The sequence below is a fragment of the Stegostoma tigrinum genome, chromosome 26 (assembly GCF_030684315.1).
Source record: "Stegostoma tigrinum isolate sSteTig4 chromosome 26, sSteTig4.hap1, whole genome shotgun sequence".
Classification (NCBI taxonomy): domain Eukaryota; kingdom Metazoa; phylum Chordata; class Chondrichthyes; order Orectolobiformes; family Stegostomatidae; genus Stegostoma; species Stegostoma tigrinum.
Genome location: NC_081379.1, coordinates 11,044,646 through 11,061,212, shown reverse-complemented (window position 1 = coordinate 11,061,212; position 16,567 = coordinate 11,044,646). Strand labels below are relative to the sequence as shown.

At 43.6% G+C, this 16,567-nt stretch overlaps 1 protein-coding gene across 6 annotated transcripts in view; it reads left to right on the top strand.

Moving 5' to 3' along the window:
* Positions 1 to 16,567, top strand: part of LOC125464294 (unconventional myosin-XVIIIb-like) — a 370,537-nt gene that overhangs the window by 146,926 nt on the left and 207,044 nt on the right. For all 6 annotated transcript variants that reach the window (XM_059654944.1, XM_059654945.1, XM_059654940.1 and 3 more), the window contains 2 exons: positions 925 to 1,117; positions 4,315 to 4,395. In XM_059654944.1, the coding sequence (XP_059510927.1) occupies positions 925 to 1,117; positions 4,315 to 4,395 (274 nt within the window). The remainder of the gene's footprint in view (positions 1 to 924; positions 1,118 to 4,314; positions 4,396 to 16,567) is intronic.

Here is a 16,567-nt window from a genome sequence, read left to right as displayed (position 1 = left end):
TCATAACATATGTAACATTACACAGTCGTGACAGTTTGGTTATGAAGGGATGTTAGACTTTTTGTTCACAAACAGAAGTTGCTGGAAAAGCCCAGTAAGTCTGGCAGCATCTGTGAAGAAAAAAATCAGAGTTAACGTTTCGGGTCCAGTGACCCTTCCTCAGAACTTTCTTTCACAGATGCTGCTAGACCTGCTGAGCTATTCCAGCAATTTGTTTCTTCTCCTGATTTAAAGCATCCACAGGTCTTTCAGTTTTTATTTAGACTTCTTGTTCCTTAACATAGAACATTAAGAGAATATTTGAGTGAGGTTGTTAAATGTTGATAGGAATCAATGGGATAGATGAAAAAAATCTTTTTTCCACTGTTTAGGGAGTCTACTACACATCGAATGACTCAGAGGAGAATTTAGGAAAGCATTCTTCATGCTAAGAGTAACAGTATAGAGCTATCTTGTACAAAATAAAACTTTTCACTCACAGCAGGCCAGGCAGCGTCAGAGGAGCAGAAAAGCTAACATTTCGGGTCGGGAACATTCTTCAGAAGAAGGATCCCCGACCCGAAATGTCAGCTTTCCTGCTCCTTGCCTGCTGTGTTCCTCCAGCTCCACACCGTGTTATCTCAGACTCCAGCATTGGCAGTTCTTACTATCTCTGGATTTTCAATCCATCGTTTATTCAGAAGCTGATGTTTATAGATTTTGCTAGCCCAGGATATAAAAGGATATGGACCCAAAGCAGGTGGATGGAGAGGTAGATTGGTTATGGTCTCATAGACGGGCCTGAGTGCTGAATGGCATCCTCCTGTTCAAATGCCCAACTTACCCTTTCTAGAATGTCTGATTGGAAATTTAACTCTAACTTCGATATTTGGTCACGGGGACAGCAGCGTTGTTGACTCTCGTTTCTGCCTCCACTATACTCAGGTCAGTTTCATCTCAGCAGTTGTCCCTGACATCTATCATGGTGGTGGACACGCCCGGCTTTCAGAATCCGCGTCACCTAAACAGGGACAGAGCAGCCACATTTGAAGAGCTGTGTCACAATTACGTACATGAGCGACTACAGATGCTTTTCCACCAGCGCACCTTTGTATCTCAGCTGGATAGGTTCAAGGAGGTGAGATCACGATGGCTACCTGTTTTATTTTGATTCATCCTGATCAACCTTGTAAGGTTTGTTGGAAACCTCACTTCTTACCAAAGACTGCCTTCGGTTGCCATTGACACTTGACTTTTGTTACTCCTGCAATGACACAGATATGTGCAACGTAAGTCTGATGTGCAACGTAACTCTGATGTGAAGGTTTCCCAGTGAGGCTGAAAGTGGTAAGGAGCAGGATGATCTGAGCAGTTCTGATCCTAAAAAGGGAATTGCATGCACATACACACTGGTTGGACAGCTGGTTTATGATGCAGAGCAATGCCAACAGAAACTCACCACTTAAACACAGAGGCTACGAGAGCAGGCCAGAAGCTAGGAATATTGCAGCGAGTAACTCACCTCCAGACTCCTCAAAGCCTGTCCACCATCTACAAGGCACAAGTCAGGAGTGTGATGGAATACTCCCCACTTGCCTGGATGAGTGCAGCCCCAACAACACTCAAGAAGCTTGTTACCATCCAGGACAAAGCAGCCCACTTGACTGGCATTACATCCACAAGCATTCACTCCCTCCACCACCGACAGTCAGTAGCAGCAGTGTGTACTATCTACAAGATGCACTGCAGAAATTCACCAAAGACCCTCAGACAGCATCTTCCAAACCCATGACCACTTCCTTCTAGAGGGACGAGGGGCAGCAGATACATGGGAACACCATCAACTCCAAGTTCCCCTAGAAGTCACTCACCATCCTGACTTGGAAATATATTGCTTTTCCTTCACTGTCGCTGGGTCAAAATCCAGGAATTCCCTCCCTAATAGCATTGTGGGCTGATCCACAGCAATTGGACTGCAACAGTTCAAGAAGGCAGCTCACTACACCTTCTCAAGGGCAACTAGAGATGGGCGAGAATTGCTGGCCAGCCAGTGGGGCCCACATCCCACAAATGAATAGCTAAAAAAGTGCTTAATTCCAGTACCAGCTGAGGTTATCATGAAGGTCCTGCCTCCTCAACCTCTCCTCTCGCCTGAGGTGCGGTGTCCCTCAGGTTAAACCATCACCAATCATTTCTCTCCAATGAGACAGTAGTCCTGTGGTCCACTGGGGCTGTGGCCATTTTACCTTTACAATATCAAAAAAAAATCCTGTGTCATTATCCCACAATATTGTACATGACTAGGATGGTGGGATAGTGCTTATTTCAGTTTTCACTTCCACTCTGCACTTTGGGACATTTTCTAAACATAAAGCCTCATCTTCCTTTCTATCAAAGTTATGAAAGACAAGTTTGGAACTGACGCTAGGAAGGTCAGTTGTGTGGGAAAAAGTGATCAGTATTTCAAATGGATTCTGGATGAAGTGGTAAAGGCAAATAACTGGGAAATGATTTTTTAAGAAAAGCTTTGGTGTGAGGTCGGAACCTAGAGATTGCAGACTTTGCAGATTGATGAGTTGAATGAAATTTCTTGCGAGTTTGTGCCCATCAAACTATTAGTAATTGGGCTGATGAATGGTAAATTGTTATTCAGAAGTATGTTTTATCTTGCATACAGAACATTGTGGTTACTCAAGTAGATTATTGTTTAAATGCTTTATAGTAAATGGATTGAGTTGATGTCCCTGACATTGACATGGTGAATGGATATGGCAAGGTTAATATGAGGACAGAGGATTGAAAGAGAAGAGGAAAATCATCAACATGTGGAGGTCATAAATCAAATTCTGAGGAGCATGAAAGTACTGAAGTAGAAAAGGCTGCAGGGAAAAATGGGAACTCAGAAATAGGACTATAAGAGCAAGTTGGAGTAGAAGGGATAATTAACACAGGTGTAGGCCTATTGAGACAAACACTGATGAATGCTTGGTAAAATGTAATGGTCACTCATGCTGGTAAATTAAGTGTTGTCAGGAATCTTGAACTTGATTTTGTATAAGTGTTATTACAGCATCAAATTGTCAGACAGCTAAGGTATAAATATGCCTATTTGTAGCTATGTTCATATGTACATAGATGGCTTGCTTCCTTGATCCAACCATACAAGTGTCCATCATTTTGGGAATTGTTTTTATTTGTTTACAGAATGTAGTTGTTTGTGTGTGAACCAGCATTTATTGCTCATCCCTATTGCCCTTGAAGGGCTGGATGTGAGCTGGCTTCAATCACGTGCGCCCACATGCTGTAGGCACAATCACAGTGCTACTAGGGAGGGAGTTCATGGATGTTGACAAATGATAGTGAAGGGACAGCTACAATAGTTACTAGTTACTACAATAGTTACAACAGAAGGAATAGTTACAAACCAGGATGGCGTGTGTTTTGGAGAGAGGTTGCAGTTGATGATGGTCCATGCTTAGAGGTAGGTAGAGATCTCAAATTTGGAAGGTGTTGTTACAGGAGCCTTGGTGAGTTGCTTCAATGCATCTCGTAGGTGGTACACACTGCTGCTACTGTGCATTGCTGGTGAAGAGAGAGAATGTTGAAGCTGATGATGTGGTGCCTGTCAAGTGAGCTGTTTGGCGACAAGCTTCTTGAATGTTCTTGGAGCTGCACTCATCCAGGTAAATGTTGGGGCAGAATGTCTAAGTGAATCACTCGACACTCGGAGTCCACCTCCAGCATCAAAGAGGTTCTTGAAATTAAACCTAAGTGGGTCAGAAGCTTCTTCAAAGAACAAAAGAAAGACATAAACTTTTATATATTTGTTTTCAGCCCACCTTCAGCAATTACAGACCAATCATATTATTAACTAATGATGTCCAATTAGTCATGTGACTGTATGGTCAATGATGGGCAGCCTAATGGACAGCCCTTGGTCTTCCATGATCACATGATGTTTCCCAGACATTCTTATCTCTATCCTTGGTGCTACCACAATGCATACTATATTTAACCATATTCCAATACTACTGATTTCTGTACCTGTAATTCAATCTTCCTGCTAGCAGAGTGTGAGTCCTCTCTTACTGTCTAAGGCTATCTTATCCAAAGGATTTTTACACATCTGGAAATCTCAACTAAGGTGAAGTATGATGAACCTCAGACCTTTAATCAATATGGGCAGTTTTAAAATTTGATGTGCCATTTATGCATAATAATATGTACTGGCAAAACAAAGAAAAAAATCTAATTGTTCATGGTTTTATAAATTTCCAGAACTGCAAACTGGATACTAAAGATGTTTAAAGCTATGGCTTTGATCTTTTTCAACAGGAAAAGGTACAGGTGACATTTGACATTACTGAAACCTCTCCAGCATCTACGGTGGCTGTCATCGATCAAACCTCAAACCAAGTAAGCAAAATGGAGGGTTTCCAATAGGATCTTGGAACATTTGGACTGCAATGATTTTCACCAACTAGGGGGCTTGGGGAACAAATTGATCCATCTCTGAAATTGGAATCTGTGCAGTAAGGTATCCACATGTCAGGGGTAAATGTATACCTTCCAATTCTGTCTACATGGCATTATATTTAATTGGAGAACCAGCTTAATTGCAGCATTATAACACCTTTCACGTGTACTCAAAAATTAAAAAAACTCAGAATTTAACTGCAGATGTCAAGCAAAGAAAAACTGCTGGCAGACGGATATTAGTTGAGCAGCAAGTAAGAGGTAATTGTTCAAAGAGAAGGGAGGGGGGATTCTCAGAGATGCATGAAGATTGAAAGGTAGGTGACAAGGTGGATTGATTGAGGGCTGAAATTCCATAGGACAGGAATGTAGCAGAAATGGGATTAGCTCCTAATAGAAGAGCCGGGGAGCAAGCCAGTGATCAGGATTAAGGAAGTAAAGAGGACAATAGCTCAGGTGGATTGCTGAGATCACATGGACAACCATTGAGGTGCCTGGAGAGAAGCAGCAATTAAAGCAATGACATTTCAAAGGAAAACAAAGGCTATGAATCCTCTTATGTATTAGAAAATGCCAAATGACTTGTAACTGCATTGTTATTGTTTGAGAAGTGAACACTGACAGATTCAACCCGTGATGATGACAATATTAATGCCTTTGATAGAAAAATTCACGCTCAGTTCCTTGTAATGTCATTACCTACCCCAAACAAATATCGAGGTGGGGGTGATAATCGTAAATGACATCATATGAGTTATTTTGGACAGAATGCTGTTTTTAAAAGCAGATAAGCCAGCAATAAATGAATGCCTAGCAGTAAAATGGCTGCTTCCCGTCCTTCCAGCTGGACCAGAAAGATCCCATGACACTGCTTCAAGCGGGATCAGAGGAGCTCTGTGTGATGTTCCATCAAAATATTCAATCCTCAGCAAAAACACTCAAAATGGATCATCTGGTTCAGTGTCTCAATGCTGTTATTGGGAGCTTCCTGTGTGCAAATCAGCTGTCACATTTACCACATTACAACAGTGACTGTGCCTCAAAAATAATTCATGAATGGTAAAGCCCATGGGAAGATCATGAGGTCATGGAAGGTGCTATACAAATGCAAGGTCTTTCTTTCTTGCACCAAAATGTTGGTTTCAACTTGGGCCCCATCAACATTAAGAACGGAGGCAGAAGGGGCCTAAAGGTTGTCAGCCATGTAAGATTCCACCTATCTAACCCCATTCCCAACAGGAGGCATTGTTACCATACAGTTTTGGGCTCTGGGAAGGGTATGCAACCTCAGAAAAAGTATAGCCGCTCAGCTCGTCATGACCTTGTCTAAAGGTGGGAAATGGAAGCTGATTGGTAATTTGTCTAACGGCCTCCAGTTTCTTAATCCAATGGGTGTGGAGTTGAGAATCAACTGCCTAGTGGTGGACACCCAGCGGTAAGTAGGACAGCCAGTGGTCCAGACTCTCCAGATGTATTGCCAAGTGGTCCAGATGTATTGCCAAGGCTGCCCTGTAAAGGAGCTCTGACCCATAACCTCAGTGAGGTTCTGGGCAATTTTGCATGAATGTTTTGAAGAAGTGGCTGAGAGCCCACCTTTCTATTGAGGTATTGTCCCAGTTACTGACTTTGTATTGCAGCTCTGTGCTTGTCTGAAATGGGGCAAGTTGCTATCCTTCATTGAACAGAGAACCTGTTTGCTGTGCCAACGCTGTGATAACCTTGATGGTAGCTAAGTTCCCACCAGGGGCAGATTTAAACATTCCACACTCTCATCTCTAGGGGAAGGTCTAGCACAAAGTTTTGGGGGTACCGTTGGGATTGGGCAGGATATGGATCAGTTACTGGTTAGGCAATGGTGGATTTCTGCATTCCTACAAATAATGATACCTACAGACTGAACTATCATCGAAAATTTCACAAGACTAGAGTGACAGTAATGAGGTCAGCCAGGTAGACTTATAGAATAAGAGTTCCCTGATTGCCGCAGTTATTCTGCTCCTATCAGGGAGCCCTGGCTGAGAGATATGAACAGGAATGCTTGAGAGGTTAATGCTGTGTGGTACATCACCACATCATGCACTTTTGTAGTTTAGTTCTGATTGCTTGTGGCTGTGACTGTTTATTACGAGTTTATTCATTCTTCTGTTTGATTGAGGTAAAAGATGAAATAACGTGTTACTTTAGAAGATCTGTTACAGAGTATTTGAAAACATTATGGTACACAACTGTTTCAGGGACATGCAACACAAGGACAATGGCACAAGGACTCAGCTGATTTAAGGTTTCCTTAAAGAGTTGTGTGAATTGGAGCTTCATTTCCTTGGCCTGACTCAGTTGCTTTGTTGAACAGCTGAGTTGTCAGAGAGTGCACTGTCACTGCTACTTCAACACAGTCCCCTGGAGGATTGTACAGATGCAGGAGCTGAGGTTTCACAGCAGGTGACAGAACAGAAAGCATTCATTAGTCTGCTTCACACACAAGTCCTCGAGGTGAAAGGACAATGTGCTAACTACCGAGTCCTATGATTAATGGTGTGACAGGCATCTTCCTGATGACTTAATGGGTGAATGCATCACCCAGCATGGTATAGAGTTAATGGGAGATGCGAATGGCCAGCTTCAATTCTTCATCCACATAGAGTTCATAAATCTCACTTCGCGCATGGGTGGGAAGTTGAGGAGGTATCCTGGCTTTTAGGTTGGTGTGGGAAAGGGGAAATCAGATGAAGTTCACGCTTTTGATAGCAATAATCATTAATTGTGTGTGTGTGTGTGTGTGTGTGTGTGTGTGTGTGTGTGTGTGTGTGTGTACGCGCGCACGCACGCAAGTGTGTGACAGTGAGAGAATGCCAACTATGGAAATGTTGGGGCTTAGCTGTTATATCAGCCACATGAACACTCCTCAGATCCTGAAACTGCCCATGCCCATACATAACAAGGCCTGTCTTGGCATCATCCAGGTTGGACTGAATAGTGGCAAGTAACATTTGTGCCTCACAAATGCCAGGCAGTAACCATCTTCAATTAGAGAGGTTCTAACCATCACTGCCTGGGGTTCAATGGTATTATCATTGCTGAATTCCTCACTACTTTATCCTGGACCTGAAACTGAACTAAACTGACTGTATAAATAAAACAAAGAACTGCAGGTGCTGGAAATTTGAAACAAGAACAAAAGCTGCTGGAGAGCCTCAGCAGGTCTGGTAGCATATGTGGAGACAAAAAAAAGAGTTAATGTTTCAAGTCTGGTGACTAAGGATCATTGGGAAGTTAGGAATTAGAAGTTGAAGGTTGGGAATTCTGTGGTAACTAGTTCTCCCGTTGGCTTCCCAAAGCCTGTCCACCATTGATAAGGCTCAAGTCAGGAGTGTGACAGACTACATCTTCCCTGCCTGGGTGAGTGAAGCTAAAACAACACTCAAGAAACTGGCACTGACTATCTTTTTCGGAACACCAGACTTTGGAAATGCTGCACTCAAAACATTAGCTCTGTTTATCTCTCCACTGGTTCTGCCAGACCTGCTGAGCTTTTCTAGCAATTTCTATTTTTATTGTGGAACTCAGGAGAGACTGAATGATGGACAAATTAGTTAGGAGACAGAGGCAGCAGCATTTGAATGTTCTCTCTAAATATCATGTGATTGGACATTGCACGACCAGATGTTAGAGGGTTGAATATCAGTAGATGTTCTGCAACCAGTGATTGTATGAGCAAACCTTGAGGAATACACCCAGTGAGATTCGGTTACCCGAATATGGAGAGCTCACCTAACACCCCTATGAATGCTAAGAAAACTGAATAGTGTTTTAGTTTGTAAGATCTTCTAAAGGGAATATGAATATATTACCAAGCAAGAGTGATATTTTGACTGAAATAATGGAGCACTGTAGGACAACAAAATGAGTTGGAAAGCTTATTCTGTGTGTTTAACTTCCAGAACAACCATGTGCAGTAAATGAATGAAAAAGTGGTGGTGGACCTGTTTGAACAGAGTTGAAAGATCCTTGGATTCCTTAATCTCCCCTTCTTGCTTTCATAATGGCTGGCTCATTGCTGCTTGGTCTTTATTTTCTTGACATTTCCACTGTGGACATGAAAGAAGTGTGTCATTTTTTTCTGATGAAGGGTCTAGGCCCGAAACATCAGCTTTTGTGCTCCTAAGATGCTGCTTGGCCTGCTGTGTTCATCCAGCTACACACTTTGTTATATCTATCATTTTATATACATGGTTTAACTCTGTCTCGCCTGACGGAATGCTCTAAACTATGTCTGAGGATGCATCCAAGCTCCTGCATCATGGCCTGGCTTGAGATATTAATCCATTACATACTTATGTATCACTGTCCTGGTTGAGGTTGAAACTGTTCTTTGATTGGTGGGATAAATTGAAAAAAAAACAAGATTCCGTCCAGCAACTTGCCCACCACTGATATCATGTTCACTGGTCTATAATTCCCTGGCATTTCCTCACCACCTTTCTCAAATAATGGCACTAACCTTCAGTCTTTGGTACATTACCTGTGCTATCGATGATACAAATATCTCAACAAGGGGCCCAGCAATCACTTCCCTAGCTTCCAATAGAGTTTTACAGTACACCTGTTCAGGTCCTGGGGATTTATCCACCTTTATGCATTTTAAGATGTCGCTATTTAGTGCTCCATGTTCTGTATCTCCTATATCTAGCTAAATGTCCCAGGGTATAGATGCTACAGGAATAATAGAAAGGGGGGCAAGAGAGGAGGGGGACTGGCAGTACAGCTGGACTAAGGGAGGATATTCCTGGCAATACATCCAGGGAAGTTATTTGGGTGGGACTGAGAAATAAGAAAGGGATGGTCACGTTGATAGGATCGTACTATAGACTCCCCCAGTAGTCAGTGAGAAATTGAGAAACAAATTTGTAAGGAGATTTCTCTTATCTGCAAGAATAACAGAGCGGTTATGGGAGGGGATTTTAACTTTCCAAACATAGACTAGGACTATCATCGTGTTAAGGGCTTGGGTGGAGAGGAATTTGTGAAGTGCGTACAAGAAAATTTTCTGATTCAGTATGTGGATGTACCTACTAGAGAAAGTGCAGAATTTGACCTACTCTTGGGAGAGAAGGCAGGGCAGGTGAGTGAGGTGTCGGGGGGGAGCCAGTGACGATAATTCTATTAGTTTTAAAACAGTGAGGGAAAAGGATAGAATGGATCTAAAAATTAAAGTTCGAAATTGGAGGAAGACCAATGTTGGTGTTAGGCAAGAACTTTCAAAGTTGATTGGTATCAGATATTTATAGGTAAAGGGACGGTTGGAAAGTGGGAACCCTTCAAAAATGAGATAACGAGAGCCCAGAGACAGCGTATTCGTGTTAGGGTGAAGGGCAAGGCTGGTAGGAATAGGGAATGCTGGATGACTAGAGAAATCGAGACTCTTGTCAAAAAAAAGGAAGCATATGTCACGTATTGACAGCAGGAATCAAGTGAATCCAGAGAAGAGTATAAAGGCAGTAGGAATATACTTAGGAGGGAAATCAGGAGGGCAGAAAGGGAACATGTGACAACTTTGGCAAATAGGGTCAAGGAGAATCCAAAGAGATTTTGTAAATATATTAAGGACAAAAGGGTAGTTAGGAAGAGAATAGGGCCCCTTAAAGATCAGCAAGGCTGCCTATGTATGGAACTGCAGGACATGGGGGTGATACTAAACAAGTATTTTGCATCAGTGCTTACTGTGGGGAAGGATATGGAAGATATGGAATGTGGGAAAATAAATGGTGACATCTTGAAAAATGTTCATATATGTGTGGGAGAGTCACGTTTTCCATGGGAAAATATGGATCTACCAAGCTGTCACAAAGCATTAATCTTTCTCCTACTTTTCCATGGGCTTTACATTATTTATGTATATCAATCATCTACAGAATATCTACAGTGTGAAAACAGGACATTCAGCCCATCAATTCCATACTGACCACTCCAAAGACCATCCCACCAACCCCTACAACTCTGTTTATCCCGTGGCTAATCCACCTAACACTAACACTATGGATGATTTAACATGGCCAATTCGTGCACATCTCTCGACTGTGGGAGGAAACACACACAGACACGGGGAGAATGTGCAACCTCCACACAGACAGTCGCCTGAGGATGGAATTGAACCTGGGACCCTGGTGCTGTGAGGCTGCAGTGCTAACCACTGAGCCACTATGCCCGCCCCAATTATAATACATCTGATTCTCTTCCGATCATGGTCAAATCTGTGATGTTTAAATCATAAATTAACACAGGGGCATGGGCACAGAAGTGATGGAGGTAAATAGGTGGACACTGCTATGTCTTTGACCTTGTTTCTACGGGACTCTTAATCTTACAGAGTGCCACATGGAATCCGGTCATTGCCCCAATACAATGGCTTCATGTTTAAGCATGGTATATCTGGCCTCCTACTTCCTTTGGGAAAGGACCCACATGCTCTTGGCCTAACATCATTCCCATGGGACTATACTTGTTTCACTGCCCCATGTGATACTCTGTAACTCTGGGGCGAGGCCACTTGTTTCTACGTCTGTACCCTGCCTGTTCTGTTAACACATTGGATTCGTTCACCTACTTTCCTTCCTAAGTTACATCACTGGCTGCAAATATTACCCGACCTAAGATTATTTAAACTTTTACTTTGACTGATTTTTTCTATCTCTGCTCTGGCAATCCCCTGACAATGGAGCTGTCTTCCTCCTCATTATGCATTTCTTGGAAGAGGATCACAGCATCCCAGGATTAATGTCAGTTTCCCGGGAAACTTAGAAGCAAGGGGTGGCAGGTTATGACAGATCACACATGGATCAGCCATGATCTTATCATATGGTAGAACAGGCGCAAGTGAACCGAGTGACCACTCCTATTGCTAAAGAGTATGTAACAATGCATTATCAATGAATGTCTTTCTTATTTATGTCTAAAACTTTTCCTAGATATTGAAACATAGGAAATAGGTCCAGGAGTTGGCTATTTGGCCCTTCAAGCCTGCATTGCCATTCAATACAACCATGACTGATCGTGCAATCTCAGTATCGCATTTCTGCCCTCTCCCAATACCCTGGATCCCTTTAGCCAGAAGGGCCATGTCCAGCTCCCTCTTGAATATATCTAATGAACTGGCCCCAACAGCATCCTGTGGGAGAGAATTCCACAGGTTTTTGGGATGGCTGCAGGAAGCTTCACTGTGAGCAGGAGCTCATAACACTGTGGTAACCCTGAGTCCCCACTGCTTTTTTCTTTATTCATTCACGGGATGAGGGTGTCGCTGACCAGGCAGCATTTATTGCCCATCACTAATTTCCCAGAGGGCATCTAAGAGTCAACCACATTGCTGTGGGTCTGGAGTCACATGCAGGCCAGACTAGGTAAGGATGGCAGTTTCCTTCCCTGAAGGACATGAATGAACCAACATGGGTTTTTCCAACAATCAACAATGGATTCATGGTCATCATTAGATTCTTAACTCCAGGTATTTATTGAATTCAAATTCCACCATCTGCCATGGCAGGATTTGAACCTGGCTCCCCAAAATGCTATCTGGGTCTCTGGATTAACAGTCCAGCGATAGTACCACTAAGCTACCGGCTCCCCCATTTCACAGGGTTTTATTTTTACCATGGGGTGTGATCTGAGGTGCAGCTCACTCCACAGAGGCAGGTGGACAATTAGCTCAGTCGAGGTCCTACCGAGGGGACGTTGTGATAAAGCTGGTATTCTGCAGTTGTCGGAGAAGCCACTTGCTGAGTTCCAAAGGGGTTGGTTCAGCTGTGACCATCTCCCTGTAGCAGGTTGGGTCCTGCACTCTCTCATTGTGGTGTCATTGGCAATGAAAGCCTGCATCCCTGCCCCTCATGAGTCAATGATATGCCTGGATATCCCTGCTCAGTTCAAGTTTCAGCCAACTCCATATTGAAGCACTCCACCTCAGTGGTGTCACCTCTTCCCCTGACGAGTGTCTCTGATTCAGCCTGTCACCCTGGCAGCCTGCCCATAGGCCCCAGTCTGTGAAAGGGCCATATTGTGGAGCTTTGTCCTGGCAAACACACTGATGGCCTCCAGAGTGACTCGTTGTGACTTTTTTTCATTCATTCACAGCTTGAGGCCAGCCTGGCATATCTTGCCCATTCCTAATTGCCCAGACGGCAGCTAAGAGTCAATGGGTCTGGGATCACATGTAGGCCAAGCCGGGCAAAGTTGACAATTTCCTTTCCTAAAGGCATAAGTGAACCAGAAGGGTTTTTTCAACAATAGACAATGGATTCATGGTCATCATTACTCTCTTAATTTCAGATATTTATTGATTTCAAGATCCACCATATGCCATGGCAAGATTCTAACCCAGGTCCCCACAACATTATCTATAATAATACCACTAGGCCGCTGCTTCTCCCCTGCCTTCCTTTAACAATGCCAATCAGAAAATTCAGCCCCGAGACTTCAGCCCTGTTTTGTTTGCTAATATACTATGGTACCCAGCCTCCTCCCTCCTTACCATCCAAGGCACCAAACACCCTGAAATAACTGCACAGAAGTCAGTCATCTTTCAGTTACAGAGTCCTTCGCACTGACCTAGCCCCCTCAGAACCAGATCTCAGTGTGAATAGGATGTCTGACGCTCTTCTTCTCATCTGTCAGCCAGGGCTCTCAAATTGTGCCAAATTAATAGCCCCAATCAGGGAACTTATATTCTAGGAGGCCCACCAGGATAATTACCACTGGCACCTTCAAGATGAAGCAGGCTTTTACTTGTACTTTTCAATCTAATCTACTGCATTCGCTGCTCACAATGTGTAGTGAGACCAAACACAGACAGAATGGCCTTTCTGAGGAACACCGCCACACTGTCCACAGGAATGCCCCTGACCTCCCATTTACCCCCAGCCATTTCAACAAACCCCCTTACTTTTATATTCACATTTCTGTTCTGAAAGAAGCCTTGTCTCTTGTTCTTGGGAAGGATCACTGGACCTGAAACGTTAACTCTGATTTCTTTCCACAAATGCTGTTAGAGCTGCTGCGATTTTCCAGCAATTTCTGTTTTTGTTTGACATTTCTGTCCTGGGCTTGTTGCAGTTTCCAATGAAACACACAAGTTCGAGGAGCAACACCTCATTTTTCATTTTGGCACTTTACAGCCTTGAGCTCTCCATATTGACTTCACTAACTTCAGGAACTGACTACAATACATCTGCTCTCCACTGAAAAAACAGCAAATGCTGGAAATCACAATGGGACAGGCAGCATCGGTGGAGAGAAAGCAGGATAACATTTCGAGTCGAGATGACTCTTCATCAGAGCTGACATGAAGTGTGGCGGGGACTCATTGGGTGGGGTGCAGAGGGCTGATGGAATAAAGATATTGATAGTTCAGATTAAGTGAGATTGCTGATGGAGAAAAGATGTCTGAAGAACAGCCATGTTCATCAGCTGCCTGACCCCGTTGCGATTTCCAGCATTTATTGGTTTCCAGCATCTGCCGTAATTTGCATGTCTGTTCTCTAGTTTTCTTACATTCTCTCCCTCACAGCCTCATTCTTTTTGTGAGATAGTAGGAACTGCTGATGCTGGAGAGTCTGAGATAACTAGGTGTAGAGCTGGATGAACACAGCAGGCCAAGCAACATCAGAGGAGCAGGAAGGCTGATGTTTCGGGTCTGGACCCTTCGTCAGAAATGGGCCAATAAAAAAATTGGGGCCCAACCCGAAACGTCAGCCTTCCTGCTCCTCTGATGCTGCTTGGCCTGCTGTGTTCATCCAGCTCTACACCTAGTTATCTAATTCTGTTTGTGTCTTCTTTACTTTCCACTTATTCATTCCCTTTCACACCTTAATACACACCAATTAACATCTGTTTCTCTCTTCCACCACCATGAGTAACTCCTTTCCCTTTTGCACTGGTCCTTTGCACGTGGATGCCTTTGCTTTTCCTGCACCTGTCAAAACATACATTTTAAAAATTCCAACATGTTTTCATTTCTGAAAGAAGACATGAAATGTTAACTCTGTTTCTCCCTCCACAGAATGCTGCCAGAACAGCTGAGTTTCTCCAGCATTCTCTATGTTTGTCTCCTGTATTTCTCTGGATTACAGAGCGCTGACAGACAAACTCTGACTGGGTTGTACAGCTAGCTTATGTTTCACTTCTGTCTTTGCAACTTTTCATCCTGTGATGCAAATGCAAAAGGCTTAATTGGCGGTAGGCAGCTGAGTGAAGTGTTAGTGTGAATAATGAAAAAGGTGAAGTTTTATCCTGTCCAACTCGCAGCCACATCACTTTGGGAAATGATAGAACTCAATGCAGTCCCTGGAACCATTGGCTGTTTCTTCATCCCTGATCATTTTCAATAACACTGTTCCTCTGATTGATTAGTCCTTGAACAAGTTATGCTTTCTCTCCTGAGGTCCAGGAGGACAAAGGGAATTGACTGGAAAATCAGATGTGCCAAAAGAGAATTGGATGTTTCCTAGCAAACCTTGTGTATTTTTAACCGCAACGCCTGGCTTGTTGGGTGAGCCATCAACGTTTGGACTTTCAATTAAACTATTTACAAACTTCATCCTACACTTCCATCCACCCACTCTCACACAGTCAGCTCCTGTGCTCTGAACGCTGGGACTAGCATTGTGATCACATTACTGTCAGAGCAGCATTGACAGAACTTGAAATATTCAGCTCAGACTTTCAGTACGGTGACAATAGTTTTATAACTTCACGATGATATGTGTTCATCACAAATCAGCCTGTCGAATTGGAGGTCAGAGGAGAGCTTTTCACCCAGGATCCTTTGTTTGAAGCCATTATTCAGTGTGAGAGTAGTATTCAGTGTTCATAGCACAACACTGCTCAGCATTTGCCCGTAAATTGCCTTTCCCACTTAGGTAGGCAAACAGTTGATATAAAAGTTCTCACTTTGTTGCATATGGGAGTTCAGATGGTTTTTACAGCACAAAAAGGCAGTTGGTTCGCACAGAGATAATGGGAACTGCAGATGCTGGAGGATCCGAGATAACAAGGTGTAGAGCTAGATGAACGCAGCAGGGGAAGCAGAATCTTAGGAGCAGGAAAGCTGACTTTTCGGGCCCAGACACTTCAGTTGGTTCGCACTGTTGGCTGGATTGGTTTGTGATGCAGTGACACCAAAAGTGTGGGTGGCGTTACCATGAAGGCCTCTCCTTCTCAATGTCTCCCCTCGTTCAAGGCATGGTGACCCTCAGGATAAACCATCAGCAGCTGTCTCTGTCTAATGAGAGACCAGGCCTATGGTCCAGCAGGACGATTGCAACTTTTACAGCCCTGTAAAAGGCCCTTTGGCCCATAGTATCTATGCTGGCCACCGAGCCCCCATCCTACTTTCCAGCACTTGGCCCGTAGTATGGTGTGCTATAGCGTTTCAAATCCTCATTTGAATAGCTCTTCAATACCTTGGGCATTTCGCAGTGAGTTTGAGATAATTACCAGCCGATGAGTCAAAAAATATTTCCTGAAATGCATCCGACCCTTCTAAAGCTCCTGCCCATTACTGTACAACTCTACCCACTACTAAGGGGAAGGAGAATGGTTTTGGTCAGAACCTGGGCTTCTTTCCTCCAGATGCTGCTTGGCTTGCTGTGTTCTGCCAGCCTCTGTGTTTGTCTACCAGGGGTTTCTCCCTATATCAATGCCCATCATCATTTTGTAGATTTCAATCAGGTCCTACCCCCACCCACCTCCCAACACATGCTCCCCCCGCAACATCACCCCACCACCTTCCCCCCGACCCTCAGCTTTCTCTGCTCTAAGGAAAACATCCCTAGCCTCTCAAGACCCTTTCTTTTTGTACTCAGAAGTACTCTTCCACACAATGAAACATCTTTTCCCCATCACCAAGTCATCAATGGCATTGTTTTCATCTGTTAACCAGCACCAGTAAATCACTTGTGTTTTCAACTGAATTGTTTACATGCAAAACCCATTAAGGGCATTAAAAATGAGGGAGAGTTAGAGTGAGAAGGAGGGGGCTGAATCAGAATGGAATTGCAAGGAAGGGCCTACCCAGCCTCTTAAGAGTTGGATGTAATTGCCTATAGATGCTGAAGGAGCAACT